This window comes from Anoplophora glabripennis, unplaced genomic scaffold (genome assembly GCF_000390285.2).
Source record: "Anoplophora glabripennis isolate ALB-LARVAE unplaced genomic scaffold, Agla_2.0 scaffold276, whole genome shotgun sequence".
Lineage (NCBI taxonomy): Eukaryota > Metazoa > Arthropoda > Insecta > Coleoptera > Cerambycidae > Anoplophora > Anoplophora glabripennis.
In genome coordinates this window covers 245200-269542 of record NW_019416521.1, presented here as the reverse complement: position 1 = coordinate 269542, position 24343 = coordinate 245200, and the positions used below count along the sequence as shown (strand labels likewise).

General features: G+C 32.7%; 1 protein-coding gene across 1 annotated transcript in view; it reads left to right on the top strand.

The window, feature by feature from the left end:
- Positions 1–24343, top strand: part of LOC108907588 (excitatory amino acid transporter 3) — a 51214-nt gene that overhangs the window by 14166 nt on the left and 12705 nt on the right. Inside the window, exon 2 of the mRNA XM_018711331.2 lies at positions 16568–17009. Coding sequence (XP_018566847.1) covers positions 16582–17009 — 428 coding nt within the window. The 5' untranslated portion in view covers positions 16568–16581. The remainder of the gene's footprint in view (positions 1–16567; positions 17010–24343) is intronic.

Sequence of the window (24343 nt, the reverse complement as noted above, 5' to 3'; positions counted from 1 at the left end):
GCCTTTTCACCTCTATCTTCAGTTTCAACCCTCTAATTTAATAGCACCAGGCGGTTTTTTCATTTTCAATGACCCGAACAAGTCATGTGACGAAAATCCTTGAACGAATCCTTCCTTTTTTGCAAAAAATGAGAATTAAAACGTATAAGGGTAAACGCGATGAAAATCGAAAAATTGGCTAAGTTTGATCAGTCAATTCTCATCCAAAAATAATGTACAACCTCTTTTTTTGAAGGAAATTTTATCTACTTTTTTTATGAAGCAATGCCTATGCCTATTACTCAAGAAAAAAATAGAGGCAAAAAAGTGAAAAAAATCACGAATTTTTTGCTTTTTTTTTAAATTGTTTATTTACGATTTTTTACATAAAATTTTCCTTTTAAATTTTTTAAATAAGCTATTTCGATGGGAAATTCAATTCTCTAAATAATTTTTCCTATGAACTATAGCGAAATTTTGCTTTGTTTTCGAGATACAATTAAAAAAAATTGAAAGGGGTACATTTTCACCCCTATCTCCAATTTCCGCCCTCTAATTTAATAGCACTCCGCATTTTTTTCATCTAAAATGACCCTTTGAACGATTCATGCAATAAAATTGCTTGAACGTCATAGTTTAACACTTTTAACCCTGTTCCTTTGGATATAATCTTTTAAAACACTGTTATATAGGGCTTTAAAAAAGTGTAAACACTTTTATAAAACAAACACTAATCCAAACAATTAGACAAAAGCTTCATATGAAATTACGCATGGAAAAGCTTTGTTTCGAGATTTAGGTTGGAAAAAACTGGTGTCCTTTATTTCTTCCAAAATCAGGGATGCGGGGAGGGGTAATATGAAATGGATGATATGGAGACAATTAGTAGAAGGTAATAATTTATTAAACAATTAGAACAATAAGCTTACAATTAGATTCTTTTATTGGAAAAGTAATAATAATTAATATATAATCTTGTTGAAAATATGTTACTCAAAATAGCATAATTAAACCTCATTTTGACGCACGACAATATTATTTATGACTATTGACAATGATTTAAATAAGTTAGAACAATTACAAAATATACTAGTTACAAAAATGAATGGCTAAAAAAATCCTAAATGTTTATGAGATTTTCGGAGGGCAGTACCTTTGCGAAACATGGTCGCAAAAAAGTAAATTGAAAATATCTTTTCGCAAAAGTCTATATTTTTCTGCATCAAAAAATGTTCACCTAAAAATGAACTAAAAAAACCTAAAAATGTAGGATTTTTTTATCCTTTAATGTTTGTGACTAGTTTGCATGAGGTTTGTTCAATAATATACATATGTATACCTATTAGAGTGTATATAAAATATTTTAGCATAAATTATATTAATTATTGCTTAGATATTTGTCAACTAAATTTTTAGTGACTTCAATAACATTTTTAATATATATTTTACTTCTATTCAATTTGTACTAGAAAATAATCCAATAGAGAAGTGCCTTTATATTGAGTCACCCTGTACAAGCATTTCAAATTAATTTGACCTTAAAACTACACTTCATTATTGCTTCATGTAAATATAAAAAGCACTTGTACAACGCACCTTAAATGATTTACAAAGATTAAATTAATAAAAACGCTGGTGTGAGATTAGTAAATAAATATTTGCTGAAGTTATTTAATTTTAATTGATACCGACAATAATTTGAAATACGGAAAATTTAAGGAAATATACCTCCAAAAACAAATATTAACAGAAATAATTTTCAATTTTTTTTTGATTACGTAAAATGTGTAGTGCTAGGTTAAAAATTGATGACGGCATTTGCGAAGACTATTGTCATTATCAACATTTGTTTTGGCAGAAAGTTACGGAAAGTTATCTTTAAAATGCAGAAATATATTAACTAGTATGTCGTGGCTGAATTTTGTTATTTGTTTGCCCGGTAAGTGTATGTGTTTTATTAATTTTTTTAGTTTAGCATCATAGTCGTGAATTTTAAAATTTCAAATTTCCGAAACTTTTTAAAATATTCTAATTCTTTAAAGTAGAATCAACGTTTTACGCATTTTTTATCAATCTCAAAATTTTACACGACGTATCTCCTGATAAAATGAATATCTGAAGTGCCCCATTGAGTGGTTTCGCTCAAGGGCCCAATTAGGCCAGTCATTATAGCTTTTTTTTCGGGAAAAAACTATTAGAAGCTTTTTGCGGAATATTGTTCAGAAACGTGTTATAAACAAAATATCAAAAAATCAACTCGAGACTAGTTGGGAAACTTTGTTAGAACAATGGTCAAAGTTATGGAAAAGTGGTTTTTTGACTCGCAAAAAAAACTGTTATTCATAGAGAAAAAATGTTTATACAAAAAAGGTAGGCATTAAATAAATCTGTAAAATAAGACAAGTCCGATTAAATTCCGATAATTTGTTTATGCGCAAGAGCTCAAAAATGGTCGAAAATGGCCGTTTTCTTCAATTGCTAATAATTAATTCAATTTTCATCGCAGACAGGATTTAGGATTTTTGAGGCTTTTTGCACCCTTAATAAGTGGTAAAAATTTCAGTCCGAAAGCTTCATTAGTTTGGCGTTGGCGGAATTTGTTATCTAAGAAGATGCTATTTTCAATTCATTTTTCCCAAGCTCACAGGCGTTGTAGGGTTTCGATCATTAGTTGTTTTTGTACCTAAATAGTTGTATTGACATATGCATTTACTGATAATTTAATTTTTCAAATTTAATTTGTTTAAAAATGACTGAAAAAATGTTAATATTTATTAAATTGTTAAGATAGGTAATTATTATAAAATAAAATAGTAACCTCTTTACTTTAGTTTTCTTCGAATTTAAAAAAAAATCGTTGTTGTAAGTTGATTAGAAGCTGAGATAATTTTTTTTATTTATTTAATCGCAGTGACCTTAATTATTAATATTAAGAGCCGAAATTTGGAGAGAGTATACATTAAGAGCTATATTTTCATGTCCTACATTAACATTAAGGTGAATTCAACTATTTAATTGCGAAAAAGAAGATAGCGGCGATGCGTTCTATTACTCGGTCTAGCGAACGAGTGGGAAGAGCGAGGCTAAATAAAAAATTTAATCTCGGGTTGAAATAATGTTAATACCATAGCTTCAATGCTCATGAATTTTCACGCTACCACAAATTAAAAAAGAATCATCTCGATATGTTCATTATTAACCGAGATATGGCTAATTTTTCCAGCTCCTTGGATTTGAAGCCGCTCGATCATTTTCCTGCGCGCTACTAGGCGCGTAGTACGCATGCTCCGCCTCGCTCTCCCCACGCGTTCGCTAGACCGAGTAATAGAACGCATCGCCACTATCTTCTTTTTTGCAATTAAATAGTTGAATTCACCTTAATGTTAATGTAGGACAAGAAAACATAGCTCTTAATGTATACTTTCTCCAAATTTCGGCTCTTAATAGTTTAACACTTTTAACCCTGTTCTTTCGGATATAATTTTTTAAAACAATGTTATATAGGGCTTAAAAAAGTGTAAACACTTTTATAAAACAAACACTAATCCAAACAATTAGACAAAAGCTTCATATGAAATTACGCATGGAAAAGCTTTGTTTCGAGATTTAGGTTGGAAAAAACTGGTGTCCTTTATTTCTTCCAAAATCAGGGTTGCGGGGAGGGGTAATATGAAATGGATGATATGGAGACAATTAGTAGAAGGTAATAATTTATTAAACAATTAGAACAATAAGCTTACAATTAGATTCTTTTATTGGAAAAGTAATAATAATTAATATATTATCTTGTTGAAAATATGTTACTCAAAATAGCATAATTAAACCTCATTTTGACGCACGANTTTTTCAGTCATTTTTAAACAAATTAAATTTGAAAAATTAAATTATCAGTAAATGCATATGTTAATACAACTATTTAGGTACAAAAACAACTAATGATCGAAACTATACAACGCCTTGGAGCTTGGGAAAAATGAATTGAAAATAGCATCTTCTTAGATAACAAATTCCGCCAACGCCAAACCATTGAAGCTTTCGGGTTGAAATTTTTACCTCTTATTAAGGGTGTAACAGGCCTCAAAAATCCTGAATTACAAGTGTCTGCGATAAAAATTGCATTCATTATTAGCAATTGAAGAAAACCGCTATATTCGACCATTTTTGAGCTCTTGCGTATAAACAAATTATCGGAATTTAATCGGACTTGTCTCATTTTATAGGCTTATTTAATACCCACCTTTTTATATAAACTTTTTTTTCGCTATGAATAATAGTTTTTTACGCGAGTCAAAAAACCACTTTTCCATAACTTTGACCATTGGTTAAACAAAGTTTCCCAACTAGCCTGGAGTTGATTTTTTGATATTTTGTTTATAACATGTTTCCGAACAATATTCCGCAGAGAGAATTCTAATAGTATTTTTTCCCCGAAACATTCATGTCTATAATGACTGGACTAAATGTAATAACCAGTTATATCAGCGGCTTACCAACCTGTTGATCTAAGGCATGCGAAGATCGCGACTGGCGTGTCCTTATTACGATACAAATTGATGTCTAAAATTAGAATGCCTTCCTAGACTAATTTCACTGAGTCAGTTTGGTGCCTTCCCTTCTATCAATTGATGCTTTATTGTTTCAAAGAGCATACTTGATATGTCCGTCATTTTAATTTTAATAATAAGTTAAGATAACATATGCCAAGTTAGAATAAAAGTTTTTTTCCGCCGACCGTCGTTGAAAGCCAAGGAAAAATAATTGTTAGGAAATAAGATGCCTCTGAACTGTTGGGGATTGTTACACTTTTTGTTGTGACACCACGAGCAAAGCTATATTGTCTGTGGTTATATTAACAAAATTAGCTTGGCAAACATTTTCTTTGGAGCTTCCTGCTCGTCGACTATACCAGTTTTATTTTGGATGGAATCTTTTAGGTAGTCTTCCGTTACAATGAAAGCTGTTCATCTCCCATGCGTTGTTAAATTTATAATATCATCATCTCCTTCTACTAATAGTCACTGAGCCTCGATGAAAACAACCGTCCATGTTGGTTGGTAAAGTTGCAAATCTTCTGAATTTGCTATAAATGATCTGTTGATATATGTCTTGGGGATATTGAGGATAAATATTGTTTTCTTATTCTCGATATCATTCACATCCATACGATCCAGCTCCTTGTAGCATTTCCCAGTCGTAAGGTATTTGGTCATTGGGAGCATTAACTTGAAAGGCTTTATTTGCTCTTTTGCAAGAAGCTTAGGTTTCTTTGGATAATATCCAATATAACTTTTTTCATAAACGCTGAAAGGCTTATTGTCTAGATTTCCTTCGCGGTCAGTGTGAATTTGAGCATTGACCTTCTGAAGATCGATAAGTCAAGTTTTTGGTATTTTTCGGACAGATATTCCTATATTTTCTACATTTTTTGCTTTGCACCAAACTCCTCGTACGCCTTGTGGAATTGAGCTTTCGATTTTTTAAGCAAAACATCGTATGTTGTCTTCGAGGCTGTTTCCAAAATTTATTGTCAAATATTATTTTCTAATCTTTTTTTCTTTATTAAAGCAATCTATATCCGAAGCTTCCAGGATATCGTATTTGTTCACGAGGTTGATTATTTCATTTATTGCTACGCGACCAGAGAATTAGTTTTGGCCTATGGCAATGGTGTTCATATTCATACTTTTCTTTTGATTTTTTTTTTGAAAGTAAATCTAATCGATCAGTATTCTGTCAGTTCTGGAGAAAATTTACCAACAAAATTGGAACGATTCTGTGGTTACACAACTAATTTCTCTTAAGAACTTTGACGTATCAGTTGCTTTCAAAATTAAATAAATTGTTTTCGATTTTTGAACATCTGGGGAAATGTGGCTTTTCTGCCGGCTATACAATACATTACTGTTAATTCTTTTGGTCGCACGGTATTTTAAGTTGGCTGAAAGTAGATATAGGCACGTGGCATCTAAGTTTGTGTCGAAAATTTTAGATTTTGTCTTGGTTCCTAATATTTGGACATGAGAGGTCTTAGAATTGATCCCTGAGGAATAACTGGTCTCGAAACTGACCGATACCATTCCAACATATCAAATAATTTAACTCGAAAGTATGATACGAAGTATTAGAACTGGAATATAAATGTACCTACTACCATTGTGTACGAATCAACGGCGGCTGCCTCAGAAAGACATAAAACAACAAACTAATTGCATTATGTTAAATATGATGTTATAGTACCCTATATTGCGGGATCGTTTCTAGCCTCACTTTTCATTAATAATTTATTTTTATTAAACACTTCCTTTGTCGTCCTCATTCCCTAGTCTGTCGGTTCTTTTCGTGTTAATGTAGCTGGTTCGCTACAATCGCACTCTGGATGCCATTTGCATTTGCCGACGTTTCTTTGTTCCACAACCACCTGTGCCGGATGAGAATGGATCGAAGGGCATCTCCCACATATTTTTTTATTTGTTTTTTTTTCTATGCTACTGTAAAAAAACTACGTCAATAGTATTTCCGGTATGTATTTAAGAAATTGACAAATAGACCAGGCGGGATCTGTTTTCGTGTAGATGTTTTGTATAGTATCGCTAATTTTTGCTTTAATGGCTTCAAAATGTATGTATAATAAAGAAACTTTCGTTTCATTTAACATACGTATTAATAAAAAATTATGGATTTTGATTGCTTGTATGTTGTATAATCATAACTATATAAAAGAAATTATTTTTTTCCTAATCCGTTGAAGATAGTTTACATATGAAATAAGCTCTTTGTAATTATTATTATTCGTAGGTACTTGTTTTCTTGAAATGATTTATTGAGAGAGCCTTGAATGAGATATATATGGTTTTGTCTAGAACTCTGTCCTGTTTTTGACTTAAGTGTATAAAATTATATTTGCGAAATTTTGAGGATTATGCTCACAATGGCATATAAACATCAGATAAGGAAAATACCATTGTATGTTCAAAAATGCCTAAATATATTAACAGCATCAAGTGGGCGAAATAACACTGACACGAATTATTATTTAATGTTTACGTTCTCTGTTGAACGCTGTAGAGATAATAGTGATTGCTGCATTTGGCAGAGGTAAATATTAATAACTACAGTCAAATTCTCAAGACTACTAATTTCAATGATTTATTAAATTGAACTTGAATATTATTGGAACACAAATATGAATTAGGTAGGTACTGAATATTAAACTTTATTTCATTCCAGCTATTTATGTAAAAATATCACTGTACAACTTCTAATTGATTATTGAAAAGTTATGTGTATGTGTATATTAATAAATTATCAATATTATCCTTATTTTTCTACAGAAATAACTGCAATAGCTTTTAAGATACCTAGGTATTATTCTTAGTGAATAAATAAATAAATAAAACTCGTCAACAAGGTGTCATTAATTTAATCACAGAATTAAACGATAAAGATCTCAATTCGTATACTTGCCACTTTTGCCACTGTTTTTTCTTTAATAAATTTTCCATCTTCGAGTAATTGCGTACACATGTCATCATAATTTAAAAAATAATAAAATAATTTATACAGGATGTTACAACTTTGCTTCTTACTACAGGGATCTCGGAAACGGTAAGAGATACGAAGTAGCTTAAATGGGGCAAAGTTGCATAACCAGGGGACCAACATTATGCCTCTGAAAAATCATGATTAGTTTTCGAAATATTTGAAAAAAATTGAAATTTTGGAAATCCGTTTTTGTTTCATTTCAGCCTTGTTTGAGGTGATATTGAAAAAAGGAGGACACTTTCTCATGGCAACTTTTTGCCCTCTATCGAATGGCATAATCAATTTTCATCAATTTTTCGTATCGTCAGGACCATCATCAACTTCATTTTTTCAAATACGATCCTGGAAATTTGATTACATTTTTTGCAAGCCTTCATGACCCCCAATACTGTTCTGCCTCAGCCCGAACCAGTTTTAGATATTTTGTGTGGAAAAATTAATCTTCAATGTATTTGTTCCCAATTTATCTATTTTTTTTTTTATTTTTATATTTATTGAATTATCGTAAGAGTGGTTAGACCCTGTGAAATCCACCTAGTTATTTAAACTATTACCATCACATGTTACAATAAACATTATTAGAGTTTTAATCCCGTGCTCATAGTTATTTATTATTGGGGGTCATGAAAGCTTACAAAGAATGTAATAAAATTTCCAGGGTCGTATTTAAAAAAATGATGTTGATGATGGTCCTGGAGAGACGAAACGTTACATATAAAAATTGATTATTCAATAGAGGGCAAAAAGCTGCCATGATAAAGTGTTCTTCTTTTTCAATATCACCTCAAACAAGGCTGAAATAAAACAAAAACTGATTGCCAAAATTTCGTTTTGTTTTCAAGTATTTCGAAAACTAACCACGTTAGCCTCGATTTTTTAGAGCCATTATGTTGGTCCCCTGATTATGCAACTTTGCCCCCATTTAGCTACTTCGTATCTCTTACCGTTTCTGAGATTCTTGTAGTGAGAAGCGAATTTGTAACAGCCTGTATAAGGCTAACCAAGAAGTGAAATTCTCTAAAGAGCTCGTCATCATAAATATGTAGCCATTCCATTCACCTATACAGTTGAATTAAAGATTAGTCCAACATATTATCCGGTATTTTTATATATAAACGTTATTATCACGTGCGATATATGTGACTAATGGAAAATAATGTTTATCAGAACTGTTGACTTGTATGGTTCTAAGACTATCTTCAGTCGTACTAGTTTGAGAACTGGGTTATCATTTTCGACTTTGTGATATAAACAAAAATGAAGGAAATTTACCGACAGGAATGAGATCAATGTCACTGCAAGATGCTGCAGTAGAATAATCATGCAATCGTACAATATTAGTGAACATAAATCCATTTTTTGTAAACGGTAAATAAAGATGAAGGTAGATCCACTCTCTTGATGAAGATCTTTTTAACTTGATAGAAAACAGCAGTCTCTGTTGGAGCTAGTAATAGAGAACATATACAGGATGGCCCAATAGTGTGACAAAGTTCAATATCAATATCCCGTATTATAAAGATTTGAAAATAAATATTTTATGGGAGTGATGTACCTAAAAAAAGTTGTGTGGACAAACAACAAAACAAAAAAATCTTTATAATTTTGTACAGGGTGTTCTACACATAAGCCCCAGTTTAGCGAAATTCGACGGACATTTTCTCGATTTTTTTAAATGAAACACTCGGTATATTATTTTATTTTTGGATTAATATATTAATTATTTACAACTTTTGTAAATAATACCATATGCCTAAAATCACTATTTTCGGAAATATTGGCACTTTTCTAGTAAAACCCCTTTAATTTTACAAATTTTACTTTTTATTACTCTAGTAGGCCATGAGTTTGACATAAATTAACAAAATCTGCACGTTTATTGTTGTTGTTTAATTGCCAGTAGTTTAAACTGCTGGGTTGTAAGTTTAAAAATACTTCAAAATGAACTTTTCTCAAACAGAAATGGTTGATATGATTTATGTATTGGGTGCAAGCGATAAAATACTTTATTAGCAACACGAATTTATCATCAATCCTATCCACAGAGAAGGCAGCCCAGTGTACGAACTTTTAGAAAAGTAATGGATCGTTTTGATAATTCCGGTACAGTAGCTTATTGTAAGTGTTAAAAAAAGAACATTCACTGAAGAAAATGAATTAAACGTTCTTTTGGCTGTCACTGAAGACCCTCATATTAGTCAACGAGAAATTGGTATTCAAATAGATATTGGAAGAACAGCTGTGGAAAGATTATTAAAAAACAATAAAATGCATCCATACCATGTCCAATTATTGCAGGAATTAAGTGATGAAGATTGTAGAAGAGTTCTGCGAGTGGGTTCAAAACAAAATTAGAATAGAACGCGATTTTACAGATTTTGTCTAGAATGGTAATGTCAACCGACATAATTTTTCATTATTTTGCCACAGAAAACCCGCATTTTGTGAGAATGCACTCACAAAATATGTACATGGAGTTTAAGTTTAACGGAAGACACTTTGAACATTTAGTTAGTATCTATTTATATTTCTTTTCTTTTTATACCAAGTATTTAATTTATTACTAACACTTCTTCGATTCTGTTCATTTGTAGTAATTCCTTGTTCTTTATTTGTTAAAATCTACTTTTAATCATTAAATTTAGCATTTTTCTGTTGTTTGACTAATTTACTAACGTATTATTTCGAAAAAAATATACATTTTCCACCCGACCTGACAACTTTTTAAGGTATTTGTGATGTTCTATTTTTTTTATCAATTTCTTCTTAATTGCCATTAAGTTAGCCCTGGACAAAAACAATTACCTTAACAATTTTAATTTTGTTACTGTTGACGGATAAAGGATAAATTTTGTTATTTGATGGCAAACTCATGACCTAAAAGAGTAATAAAAAGTAAAATTAAAGGGGTTTTGCTAGAAAAGTGCCAATATTTCCGAAAATAGTGATTTTAGGCATGAGGTGTTGTTTACAAAAGTTGTAGGTAATTAACATATTAATCTAAAAATGAAATAATATATCGGGTGTTCTATTTAAAAAAGTCGAGAAAATGTCCTTCGAAATTCGCTAAACTGCAGCTTATGTGTAGAACACCCTGTACAAAATTCTAAAGATTTTGCTATTTTGTTGTTTGTCCACATCTTTAGTTCGCATGCCTACAAAATATTTTTTCTTAATTACTGGTAGTACCTGCACAGTGAATAGATTTACAGAACCTCGTCCCAGCGAAAATTATCTTATTTTTTCAAATAACTTGGCATCGCCGCATCGAATACAAAAAACAAAGACACCGCTGGAAAGAGAATTCTCTGTAGAATACAAATTTGTAAAAATATACAGTGTTCCATTTAAGAAAAACCACCTTAAAGATGCTGCGCCCTAATGCATCACCCTGTATAATTCAAAATATTTTTAAAATGTGAACTTTTTTATGTACATCACTCCCATAAAATATTTCTTTTCGAATCTTTATAATAAGGGAGATATTGAACTTTGTCACATTATTGGGCCACCCTGTATGATAATCTCTTTCTTCTATTTGCATTGTTTCAGTTTGCATATTTATGCTCGAATAGAAAAGGATTTACATAAAAAAGTGCAGTACATGGTTTTATTGAAACATGCTTTTTTCATGAATATTCCTTATTTTATCAATGAGTCATTGTTTTTATGTGGAAGAAAAAGCCACAAACATTTCCTTTTGTAATGGCAAAGCGTAAAATTATATAATCGAAACTCAGTAAACAAATAAACTAATTATATTTTTTCATGCCTGTAAGTATATTTACTTATATAAATATTGATTCTTAAAAGATATTTAAAACAAGTTGCAAATAACTCTCAGCTTATCACCGGTAGATATGGGTAACAAATCTCTAGTGCAGAGCGTTATCTTTATGGCGTATAAATTTAATAAAATTTTCGTAAAATAAATAAAACAAACATAATAAAAAAATAACAACGTTTACCTCAACTGCCCGGGATATCTAAATGTTCGTTTATTTGCTTCAATTGATTTATTCAAAAGTATGGTGAAATTTGAGAATATGCAATACCACTAAATTCTGATAATGATATATAATAATAATAAATAATATTTATTAGTACAACACCTATGTATGTTTCCAGTCACGAAAATGGAATAAATCCAAATATTTCGAATTTTCACCAACAAGAACGCCGGTGACAACAATTTTAACATTAAGACGATGTTTCGCATTGTATTAGCTATGTCCTGTCCAAATTTGGTTAGTGCAACTTTCTCGATTTTAAAAATACAATAGCTATGTGTGTTTTCAGCCACGAAAATTGAATAATTCAAAATATTTCGAATTTTCACCACCAAGAACGGCGGTGACAACATTTTTAACAGTAAGGTGATGTTTCGCATTGTATTATTAGCTATGTCCTGTCCAAATTTGGTTAGTACCTATTTATGTTTTCAGTCACGATCTTAAATACTGTTACCTACTTAAGTGCAACGTGATAAGTGGCGATTTTTCAAATATGCGATTTTCTGGAACAACCATACCTACAATGCAAAATTTTGTGTGAAATGGGAGAAAACTTTCACGGAAACGTTTTCACTTTTGGAGCTTATGGAGAAGATGCTCTGAGTCGTACCTACGCAATGTTACTAATGGTTTTCATGATTTAAAAGTGGTTGTGAAGATGATCCTTGACCAGGAAGGCCTTCGACTTCAACTACGTTCAGAAAGTCAAAGATCTGGTGCGTGCAAATCGCCGAGAGAGAAATTGCAGAAGAGATTAGCGTCTCAATTGGGTCATGGCATGAAATTTTGACTGAAAAATTGAAGATGCATCGAGTTGCAGCAAAACTGTTTCTCGTTTGGTGACCGAACAACAGAAATAAATCGTGTGGACGTTTGTCGGCAACTCCTTGAACAATCCAATGACGATGACACATTCATTCAAAGGATCATAACGGGAGACGAAGACTGTGTTTACGGCTACGACGCGACGTTGAGACAAGTTTATTCATCACAATATATTGGCAAAGAAACCTATCTCACAGCAGCACATAGTAATCTTTATATGTCTGTAAATATTTGATAAGATTAAAAGACTAAGTTAAGATAATATTGAATTTAAAAATTAGCACAGTTTTGAAAATCCTTTAATGATTATTTTATTTATTCTAATATAGCTCTGCTGGAGAAAGACAAGTAACACAGTGACCAAATTCCAGACAGAAAATCGTCCATTCAATCGAATGACTTATTTATCTGTTTCAGATAACTTTTTGTCATCAATAACTGGAATTAACATGCCTCTTAGCCGATACGAGGTTTTCGCAGAGTTCATAAGTTATCATCAATAATTACTATCATTTCTCTATTACCATAATTTACACAACAAATTATAAGGGGATTTTTAGGTTTCTTGTATGACATTACAGTTTGTATACATTTTATTTATTTTATTATTGTTCCGAATTTCCTTTATGTAGCACAATTGTTTACAATAGTTTACAATAGTTTATAAAGTTCCCCCCCGCGCATTGACGCTTTATTATTTGTTATTCCCCGAAATTGCCATGGTTTCTAATAGTATAGAACAATATCTAAGCTTCTAAGAACATAAAAGAAAGAAGTATAACTTTTTCTAGTAACATCATTAAACAAATATGTAAACAAATATATAAACATGGTACACTAGGTTGATTTTCGTTGTTTTCCTTATTTTCTAAATCCTTATCAAATGTATCGTATTTGTATGCGAGGAAAACTTACTACCGTCAATTTCCGTACTCGTTGTACATGATAGGGATGCAATGGTTGTTTAATTATTTTATGTACTGTTGCTTTAGATACATCAGATCGATTTTCTTGTACCGAAATTGTCTGCTCTTCGCACATGAATTTGTTGTATTGGGTGTCTCAAACACGATGTATGGTCCTACTGTGAGCATATACACAATTTAAATAAAATTTGGGACACGTGGTGATAAATGGGATGAGGTAAGCTTAAATAGCGAACATTCAATTATTTTTCAACGACTACTTGATCCTTCCATCGCTAATGTAATTTTTAAGTGGTATTTCTTTTGAGACTAGGAAAATATTGCTTATAACTTTTAAACGGGAAATAATGCGGAAAAATTTCTCCAATAAAAGTTTATTAGAAAAAAGAGAGCTTTTTATGGAGCTTACCTCATCCCATTTAACACCACGTGTCCCAAATTATACAGGGTGGGCCATTAGTGTGAGAAAGTAAAATAACTCCCTTATTATTCATAATACAGAAAAAAAGTTTATATAAAAGCTATACAGAATGAAAAAATCTAAAGAACAAAATTAATTTGAAACGCACAGGGCGATGAGTAATAACAGGATACGCCAAATATTACATTTTTTAAATGGAACACCCTGTACATTTTTAAACATATGGATTTCTGAGAAAATTCTATGTAAATCAATATTCTATGTATATCAATATCAACAGTTTTATCATTTTAGTGCGGGGTTGCCAAGTTATGTACAAAATTCTTCGAATTTTGGAAAAACATGACCTCGAAGACGTTGTATTAACTTTCAACTACTAACACTAGGAGCAAAAATATTTGACTGAGTTGTATGCAAATATTAGGCAAAGACTCCTATATTAGCTAATATCGATATTTTATAAAAGGCATTTTTTATAATACGATCATTTTAAGACAGTTCAAACTTGATTTTCTAAAATTTTTCAAATGGAACACCGTATTTTATTGTTCAATTTTATTCACATATCAGTCCACTTCAACTTTTATTAAGTATGTTCTAAACCTAAAGTTGTTAGGTTTTAAGATATAGCAACATCTTTGGATTTGAAAAATTTTAGAAAATTAAGTTTAAACTTTTTAAAAATGATTGTATTATAAAAAATGCCCTGTATAAAATATCGATATAAGTTAATATAGGAGTCTTTGTCTACAACTAATTATTTTGTTCCAAGTGTTAGTAGCTGAAAGTTAATAAAACTTCTTCGAGGTCATGTTTTTTCCAAAATTCGAAGAATTTTCTACATAACTTGGCAACCTCACACTAAAATGATAAACTGTTTATATAGTCATATATAGAATTTTCTCGGAAATCCATATGTGTAAAAATACAGGGTATTCCATTTAAAAAATGTAATATTTGGCGTGTCCTGTTTTTACTCATCACTCTGTATGTATCAAATTAATTTTGTAGTTTGGGTTTCTTGGTTAAGTATAACTTTTATATAAACTTTTCTTTCTGTATTATGAGTAACAAGGGAGTTATTTTACTTTATTTTACACCCTGTATATTTAAATTTTTTGTATCCTCACAGCAGGCCCATACTATCGAGTTCGAGACATCCTGTATAAGACGAAAAATAACACTGCCGGTTTCTAAAACACGCTGGAACATCAAAGCAAATGATCTAGAAATGGCATCCGGATCTTTGAATCTAAATGCCATTCAACATCTTTGAAATGGTAATAATTTAAGGCCTTAACTATTGTCAGTCGGTAATTTGCTGAGAGTGTGCATTCCAGGAACCAATAGAAACAACAGAAAATTAATCGCAACTTAATATCGCTCATACAGATAACAATAGAAGTCCGGAATAGTTAGATTTACATAACATTAAAAACAACGCAAATGGTAATTTCTTATATCGTTACCCTTAAATGCAAGAAATTTTAGCCATTATTTGGCACTTTTTATTTTGAACTTTGGTTTTGGTTTCAAACAACCTGATTTTTCCAAATGGCACTTTAGGACCGATATATGAATACGGAGTCCCACCACCACCCAGCCCAGAAACAGGGAATCATAAATACTTTGATTCATCGAGCGAGGATCATCAGCGCGTACGAGGTCACCCACCGGAACGTCATGGATCAGTGACCACATCAAATATAAATAGTGACAAGAGTAGTAGATCTCCAGTTTCAGAGTAACTTCTGATGTAGAGAGTGATATGTCTCTCGAAACGTCTGACATTGTGATCAACATGTCTGACATTTTCGATCACTTTTAGCGAGATTTATTTACAACCATGCTAAAGGAATTCATGTTTCAGAAAACTGCAAAATGAGAGATGCTTATCCTTGATAGGAAGCATAAGCGCATAACCTAATATTTTTTCTCTCAAACCTCTAATAATCTCAATTTCCTGCTTCAGACAACACGTTATAGCGGCCAGTAAACAATGTAAAGGTATTTACAGTTGTATTTGTTTTGATCTAGATTTATCTGCTATATTATTTTTTCTGGAAAAGTGAATTCATGCGCCATCTCTATTAATATCTGTCAACTGAAAAAAAATGTCAGATATACATAGATCTAATAACGCAGCTTACATAACCAATGTCTGCGAGATGGCCGAGACCATAATATGTAAAATATTTTGGCCCCTCTCATCCTGGACTAGGTGTGGTTTGTATCATTGTTTGCGGAATAACGTTTTTTGTATTGTACATGAAAGCGTCCAAAGTATTTTGTACACACACGTTGTGATTCCGAGCTATCTAGGCGATATGGTTCAGAGTTAATGTTGGTTGCCTAACTATATTCTTGTTAATTGAAATTGAACTCAAACAAATTTATGTTTTTTTTCTACTTGACGTTCCATTTTCTTTTGCATATAATTTACACAATCTACAGTTACAAACTCAGTTAAACAATAAAATTACCTTAAAACATCCTCGTAGGATGGTTTTGACGTTGAGTCATTCAATACTATTGCAGATTTTCTAAGGTAGGAATACGTCATCGGTATATTAACCCTCAAAGGTCACACTAGTGCGAATTTGCACCACCGTTTTTTAACAGCTGGCATTTCTCAGGTAGCAGCTGCCGAGGGATCCCCTCACCACGATAATTCCCAAGAAGAACTCCTATGACACAGACCACAAGGAAACTCCAAAAATACGGATAAGAAAACTGAAATTTACTAAATTTATTAGGAAATAATGACAATAATTGACGCTGACCCTATACCAATAATTAAACATAGTACGGTAATTACCAATAAAAGATGTATTGTTAAAAAGAACTCTCCTTTTTTCCAGGTTGACCTCCAGCCATGGCGAAGGATCAGCGTTCGTTCCTCCGTCGCAACCTCCTCACCATCCTGACGGTGATCGGCGTCGTGGGCGGTTCCGTCACGGGCATCATCCTCAGGAATGCGTTGGGCAAATGGAACAAGCGAGACACCATGTACCTGGCGTTTCCCGGAGAAATCTTCCTCAGGATGCTGAAATGTCTCATCATTCCATTGCTCATGTCGTCCGTGATTCACGCCATCGGCTCGTTGGACCTGAGCCTGTCGAGGAAGATAGCCTTCAGGTCGATATTCTACTATTCGGCGACGACGGTCTCTGCTGTCATCTTGGGTATGATTCTGGTGGTGACCATTAGGCCGGGAGTGGGCGTGAAACCCATGGAGGCGTCTAATGAGAAGTATGTGACCCGGGAGGTCCTCACCCAGGATACTTTATTGGATCTGATAAGGTAAGTCGTATAAAATTGAATAGAAATAGCACCACACACCACATGTTTTCGGGGTCACTGAATCCGAATCCGTGATCCATTTGACCCCAACACGTCAGGTTTTACATATAACCTCTAACTTGCTTAGATTGTCTAAAACCCTCGTTAAAGAACTGATATACAGTCGGAATTATAATGCTTTATTACTAATTTATTGTTTCTAATAATATAATAATACTTACGTGCTGTAGGAATACCAATTTTGTTGCCTGCGATCGAATTGATACTTCGTCACTAAAATGTTTTCACAACGAAATTATAAAAAATGTTATATGGCAAATATAAATAGTTATTTATTGTATAATAGTCCGGTCAAATTAGTCATAAAAATAGTGGTCAAATAACAAAAATTCCGATAGAGCTAAATCTTGGTGGAGACCTTGGGTACACCATTAGAAATAATGTGTCAAAAGTCCCCATCGATCCCATGTGTGCTAAAAAAGTTATTCGGGGTCAAAGGTCAAAATTTGAGGCTTTTTGGATTTTTTTCGAAAACGGTAAGTTTTATTAAAAAAGTAGTTCAGACAAAATTTATAGACTTTTTTTCTAAGGATCACCATTCCTGAAATATCGCGATTCTAAAAGTTGAAGGAGTCACGTTCTACATGATATGCACTATATGCCACATAGTCAGGCACTTAATACAAGTAAAAATGCCTATTTGTGTCTCTTATATGTATAAACTATACTATTCTGAGAATATGCACTCAAAAGATCAGTCTCAGTCCCTTAGTCAAAATTACGCAGATGTCCTTATAATTGAAACAGCAATAGAACAATTTAATGCAACAAATACAACTATTGTAGTTGGTGAACATGTTGACTTATCAATACTACTCACTGCAAGGACTCCAATTGATAAAATTATACACTTTTTAAAACCTGGAAAGGCTCAACAGCGAACAGAAATATATTCTTCAAAAAGTTTACCTGCTTATCCAAAATGCCAAAACCATATCTTATTTTTACATGCGATAACCGGCTGCGATACTACATTAGCAATGTTCACAAGGGGTAAAACATCAGTATTAAAATTATTTGAAAAAAAGATTTGATTGATTGCGCTAAAGTATTTACCGAAATTGATTCTTCACCTCGAACAATAATCACAAAAGGAATCCGCTTTGTCCTTGCTGTTTATGGAGCTCCAACAAAAATTAATTGTATAGATAAATATAGATATTTAACTTTTGTAAAAAATACACGAAACAAGAAACAAGTACAACTATCTTGTCTTCCTCCAACATGGGCTTCTGCTAATCAACACTTGTATTGATTATACTATCAAGTTCAGACATGGCTAGGCAATCAACTGAACCCAGAAGACTGGGATTGGAAATTAACAGATAATACTTTGGAACCGATTCACACTTTACTCCCACCTGCTCCGGAAAAACTCCTAAACACTATTTTTTGCAATTGCAATAAAGGTTGTAGTGCTAAATGTGGCTGTAGAAGAGTAGGGTTACTGTGTTCTCCAACGTGTACTAATTGCCAAAGCCAGTCTTGCTCAAATGTCCAATTAAATACAACAGACGAAGATTCATGTGATTTCGATGAAGAGACAGCTGATTTATCTTCATTTGAACAATTTATGAACATCCAGCAAGAAAAGGAAGAAGAAGAAGAAATCGAAGAAGGCATGACTGTTGAAGTCGACTTTGAAGAGTATGAATCAGATTAAAATATCAAAAGAAATTAGAACTACAGTTAGTCAATAACCAATATCAATATCAATAATAATCATCATGCAGTTAAAAGAGTATTGTCCCTGAAGATTCCGTCATAACAGTTCGTGCAGTAGGCCTACCGGGGAAATCACGTTAAAAAAAGTGTTCAATATTCTTAAGTAGATAAAAGGCAATTGAAACACGAATGCAATACATGGTAGGTTTTGTTATACCTACTGGTTGCTATGGTACGTTGTTTATTATCAATTATTTAATAAACAGTTCGATCCGAATTTGGTAAAAACGCAAGAAAGTAATTGTGTTCCTGTGGCTGTTCTTGAAGAAGCTCAAGAAGCAATTTTTCATTTATTGCCAGCGAACTCCATGGAACATTACGAAAAAGTGTTTTCCGAATTTAAAGAATGGAGGGAAAAACAAAGTGTAATGACAATAAATGAAGAAGTCATGATATCGTACTTTTTAAACTTGATGAAAAAATATGCAATTTCATTTATGTGGTCGAAGTATTCGATGTTGAAGGGCTACTAAAAAGGTTTACAAAAATATAGATATTGGAAAATATAACAAGCTTACTGCTTGTTTGAAGAATGAATCGAGAGGATACAAAGCAAAAAAAGCTGCAGTATTGGAAAGAGCACGTATTGAAGAATTTTTTACTAGGGCTTTCGATAAAGAATATTTAATGATTAAACTTTACCTTATACATGTTGTTAGGCATATAGTGAACTTTGAATTATTTTAGGTTGCACTAATAATGGGGGTTTCTGGTGCCTGTCGATGCTGCGAATTGACAAATTTGAAAATTAGTGAGGTACAGGCAGTTACCTATTATTGGACAGCAAATTCCATTTTCCCGAACTGTTTGACATTAAAAAGGTACTCTTGTTTCAAATCGTTATCTTTAACGGTTTCTGAGAAAATCACTCTTGAATTAATCCCACTTTGGTCAGTTTCATAGTAATTTAAACAAAAAATAATAATAATAATTTAATACGTAATCAGTAATACACATTATTGATGTAGAACAATTATGATATGATGATTTGTTTATGGCTTTTGCGATGGTAATGCTGCGCGGCAGAACGCGAGTACGGCAGAAGGTTTCCAAACAGAAGGCTGACATCAAGGAGGACATTCCTCACTGTATTCCGCAATTTAGCTGCAACCGTCACTTTTCGAAGGGATCATAAGATGGAAACTTAATTTTGATAACAGACAACAAGCTATTTTAAAAACTGTTCAAAAAACCCTCCACCTTCTCTGATACAAAGTCTTGCCCTACGTGTAACACTTCTCGAAGCTATTAAGATGCTAAAACGGTTTTGACGAATTTCATTGGCTGCATCATTGATACGCTGCAGCAATTCCTCACGGGTATCGACTTCGGTGGCGTAAACTTTTTGATTTAGATATCCCCAGAAAAAGAAGTCCAGCGGGGTTAGGTCGGGAGAACGCGGCGGCCAAGCTACCGGTCCGTGCCTCCCTATCCACCGTCCAGCGAAATTTTCGTTTAGGAAATTTAGAACATTGCGACCACTATGTGCCGGGGCTCCATCGTGTTGAAAAAACATGTTACGTCGTAAATTTAGAGGCAGATCATCGAGAATTTGGGGAAGATTTTCTTGAAGTAAGTTTAAATAAAGATTTGAATTGAGACGTTGTGGAATTTCAATAGGTCCAATCAGAGTGTCGTGAATTATTCCCGCCCATAAATTTATGGAAAACCGTTGCTGGAAGTTTGTTCTCCGAACAACATGTGGGTTCTCTTCTTCCCAATAATGAGAATTATGAAAATTTAATTTTCCATTTCGGGTAAAAGTAGCTTCGTCACACCACAAAATTTTGGAAGCTTGCTCGTTGTCCAGCGACAAAATCCAGCGACAAAATTGCATACGTGGCGCAAAATCTTCTGGTATCAAGCCATGTACACGTCGATAGTGATAGGCATGTAGACCTTGTCGCTTTAATATTCTTCCAACCTGAAATGTTAGTAGCACATCTAATCAATTCTGTTAAGGAAATCTTTAAGATATGTAGTACCGTTGGCCGAGGAACATTTATTTGCCTTGAAATGTTCCGTATGCTAGTCGTAGGATCTTGTTCAATAGCGTCAAGGACCTCCGCTTCCCTATTAATCCTGGGACGTCCTTGACCCGGTGCCTTTCGAAAAGTGGCGGTTGCAGCTAAGTTGCGGAATACCGTAGGGAATGTCCTCCTTGATGGCAGCCTTCGGTTTGGAAACCTTCTCCCGTACTCGCGTTCTGCCGCTGCAGCATTACCATCGCAAAAGCCATAAATAAATATCATATCAACTAACTCTTGTCCCGTAAACTCTTCCATTTTTTTCGCTTAGAACTATTAAATTGGCAATCGGGTTGACAATACTTTGACATAAGAATACCTTGATAATTTTGTTTAAATTACTATGAAATTGACCAAAGTGGGATTAATTCAAGAGCGATTTTCTCAGAAACCGTTAAAGATAACGATTTGAAACAAGAGTACCTTTTTAACGTAAAACAGTTCGGGAAAACGGAATTTGCTGTCCAATTTGTTAAAAAGTCAAAGATGAAAAAGTTACACACGCAAAGTACCAAGGGCCCCCCCGTACCCACCCCAATGGACCTTGTGGAAATAAATGGATTAGTCCATCAAATTGCTCATCAAAATTTAGCTGTGTATACCAAATTTCATTCATTTATCACAACGCGATTGAGAGATATTGCAAAAAAATGATTTCCATTCCTCCCTCTTCAGTGAGTCCCTGTGCCCTTAGCAAGCATTTCCGGACCCATGTTCATATGAACTTTTTTACTTAGTTTTGATCATAGAATCGGCCTGTTCAGAGTTGGCAGCTAATTATGAGACACCCTGTATACTGGCCATTATTGACCAATGGTGGATAGAAGATCTCCTCTGTAGCAGAAAGTTATGTTGATGAGTATATCTAACAAACTTGATATTGTAAGGAAAATCCAAGGAAAATATAACTGTTCCTTACAAGAAGAGACATCCGTAACTTGTGCAAATTCTTCACAAACTTTGGCAGATGTTATGCGTTCCGAAAATGATGCTATTATGGATAAAACTATGTTATTAACATCTCTATGACCAAGCTACAAAACGTGCTCTTAACACATTGTTATTTTACTTTGGTTTTCTATTCATTGACAGTTGTGTTTATTTTAAACTGTTTGCATTTTATACAAACAAAACTATTGATTGCATGTTTTCGTATTTCTACGCATTTATTCATCCTATTGGTCTGCCTTAATTATGTAATGTAATACATTTGGAAAGATTTCTGCTTCAGTGCCAAAAACTTTTAAAAGCGCAATTGGTGACAGTTAAGAAACAACGAATTTTAGTTAGTAGTTACTGTCGAAACAAAAAAAGCTAATAAATCATTCAGGCTATTCGGTGTTATTAGATAATAAAAGAACAATAACAATTAATTTTACTTCTAGAATTCAATTATAGAGTTAAATATTTCAAACTGACTCAATTGTATAATATAATTGCTTACAATTTTAAATTTGAACCCCTGACCCGTTAACAGATATTGTCAAACCGCTGTGCTTCATTTTCTTTATAAACCGCTTTAAAATAATTGCTGCAACTAAAATCGTTCTCACATAATTAAGCTGTGTTCTGTGAACGACTCAATTGCTTAATGTGCCTCTTTCGCATATTAATAACGCAGCAAATTGGATTTTACGCTTGCACGTTACAGAGAAATTATATGCCGACAAGAACACGTAACGCGAGTTTAAAGTTCCTAAAGCACGAGTCCAAAGGTGGTTCAAATTCTTGTATCGAAGACGGTTAATGCAATGTTACAAAACTCGGAGAAAGAAATTTTTTAGAGAAAAAATAAATAATCTGTTGCGTCGAATATTATTCAAATTAATCAAACGAATGAATCTTTTTAGTTGTGTTTGGATGTATTTCATTTTAAAAGTTGCGTAAAGTAAACAAGACTTTTTAAAAATAAGAACAACAACAAATTTTTCTAGCAAAACAAGATGTATTTTACTTTAGAATAGCCCGCAAATATTATTTCTGTATTTCTTATATTTTCGGATTTAAATTATGTTTTGACGAATATTTAAAAGAATGGTAACACAAGAGAGAACCCCTAAAAATGTTTTCTTCAAGTCCTTCTGCATGCTTGCTATTATATTTTAAAAAAAATGCACGTGGAGCAGTTTCTATTCGAAATGACTTTCCTTATAAAATGAAAGCTCGAAGGACGGCGGAAATCCATAAAAATACCATTATGTTAGATTGAATATGTATATTGTAAAAAAGCTACTGCCTATGTCTAATGGATAATGATCCCAAAATTGAGAAAATTGCTTGCGTTACGTAGGTTGAACAAATATAATTTGATAGTTTCCTTTGAAATTAAGAGGTAACTAATCTAATCAGGTCTGTCTTTCAGTCAATGTGAATATGAATGCGAATGCAGATGATATGAAGGTAAACTATTATATTAAATAATACAATTTTGATAAAACTCCTATCATGTTAATATAAATAAATTTTATTAATATTAAGTGGTGTTAAGACCAACACGCAGAAATAGCCACCATAGACAAGATCTTACCACTTCTGATAAATTAATAAACATTAACGGAATAAAATTATACATGAAACACAAAACTTTTATAAAAAAATAGTTTTTAATTGACAGAGCCAAAAGTGTTTTTTGTTTAACCAGTATTTGCCCATTCCACTAAATTTATTTTGATAAATCAGCGTCCAATTAGTATGCTCTCTGTTGCTGAATCTGTTATTTTTGATCAATTGTTTGAATATTGTGTTGAAAATTCAATAATTCCTATAAATCAATCAGGTTTTCAGAAGGGGATTAGTTAACTGATGACATTTTGACAGCTATCGATAATTCTCAGATTTCGTCTCTAACTTTACTGGATATGACTAAGGCATTCGACTCAATTGGCATCAATTGCCTTATTGCTAAACTTCATTATTATGGTATTTCTAGCAATATATTGTTCTGGTTTTGTAATTACTTACACGGTAGAGAACAGTATACTAGATTAAATACAGATTCCTCGATACTAACATCACCTTATGGTGTTCCTCAGGGATCTATATTAAGACCACTTTTGTTTAACATGTTTACAGAAGATTTGTCGAGAATTCCTATGAATTGTAAACTAAATATGTACGCTGACGATCTACAACTCCTTTATAGTTTTAAGCCCTCTAATTTAAATATTGCCACAGCAATTATTAATAATGGCAATTAATTCATGACTGGACCATAAAAAATACTTTATTAGTTAATGCTAATAAAAGTCAAAACATTCTATTTGAAATATCAACTCAATTGCGAGGTCTAGATGACTTTTTGGAATCATGTAACCGTCATCTGTAAGAAAGCTTTTCTATCATTGAAACAGTTGCAATGCTTTAAAAAGTATCTACATCCCCAGACCAAAATTTTACTTACCGAATCTTTAGTCTTATCTCATTTGAATTATGCTGATGTTGTATATGGCTCCTGCCTTTCTCAAGAAAATAAACACCGTTATACAGAATTGTTGCGTCCGTTTTATTGCGGAGTGGAAAATT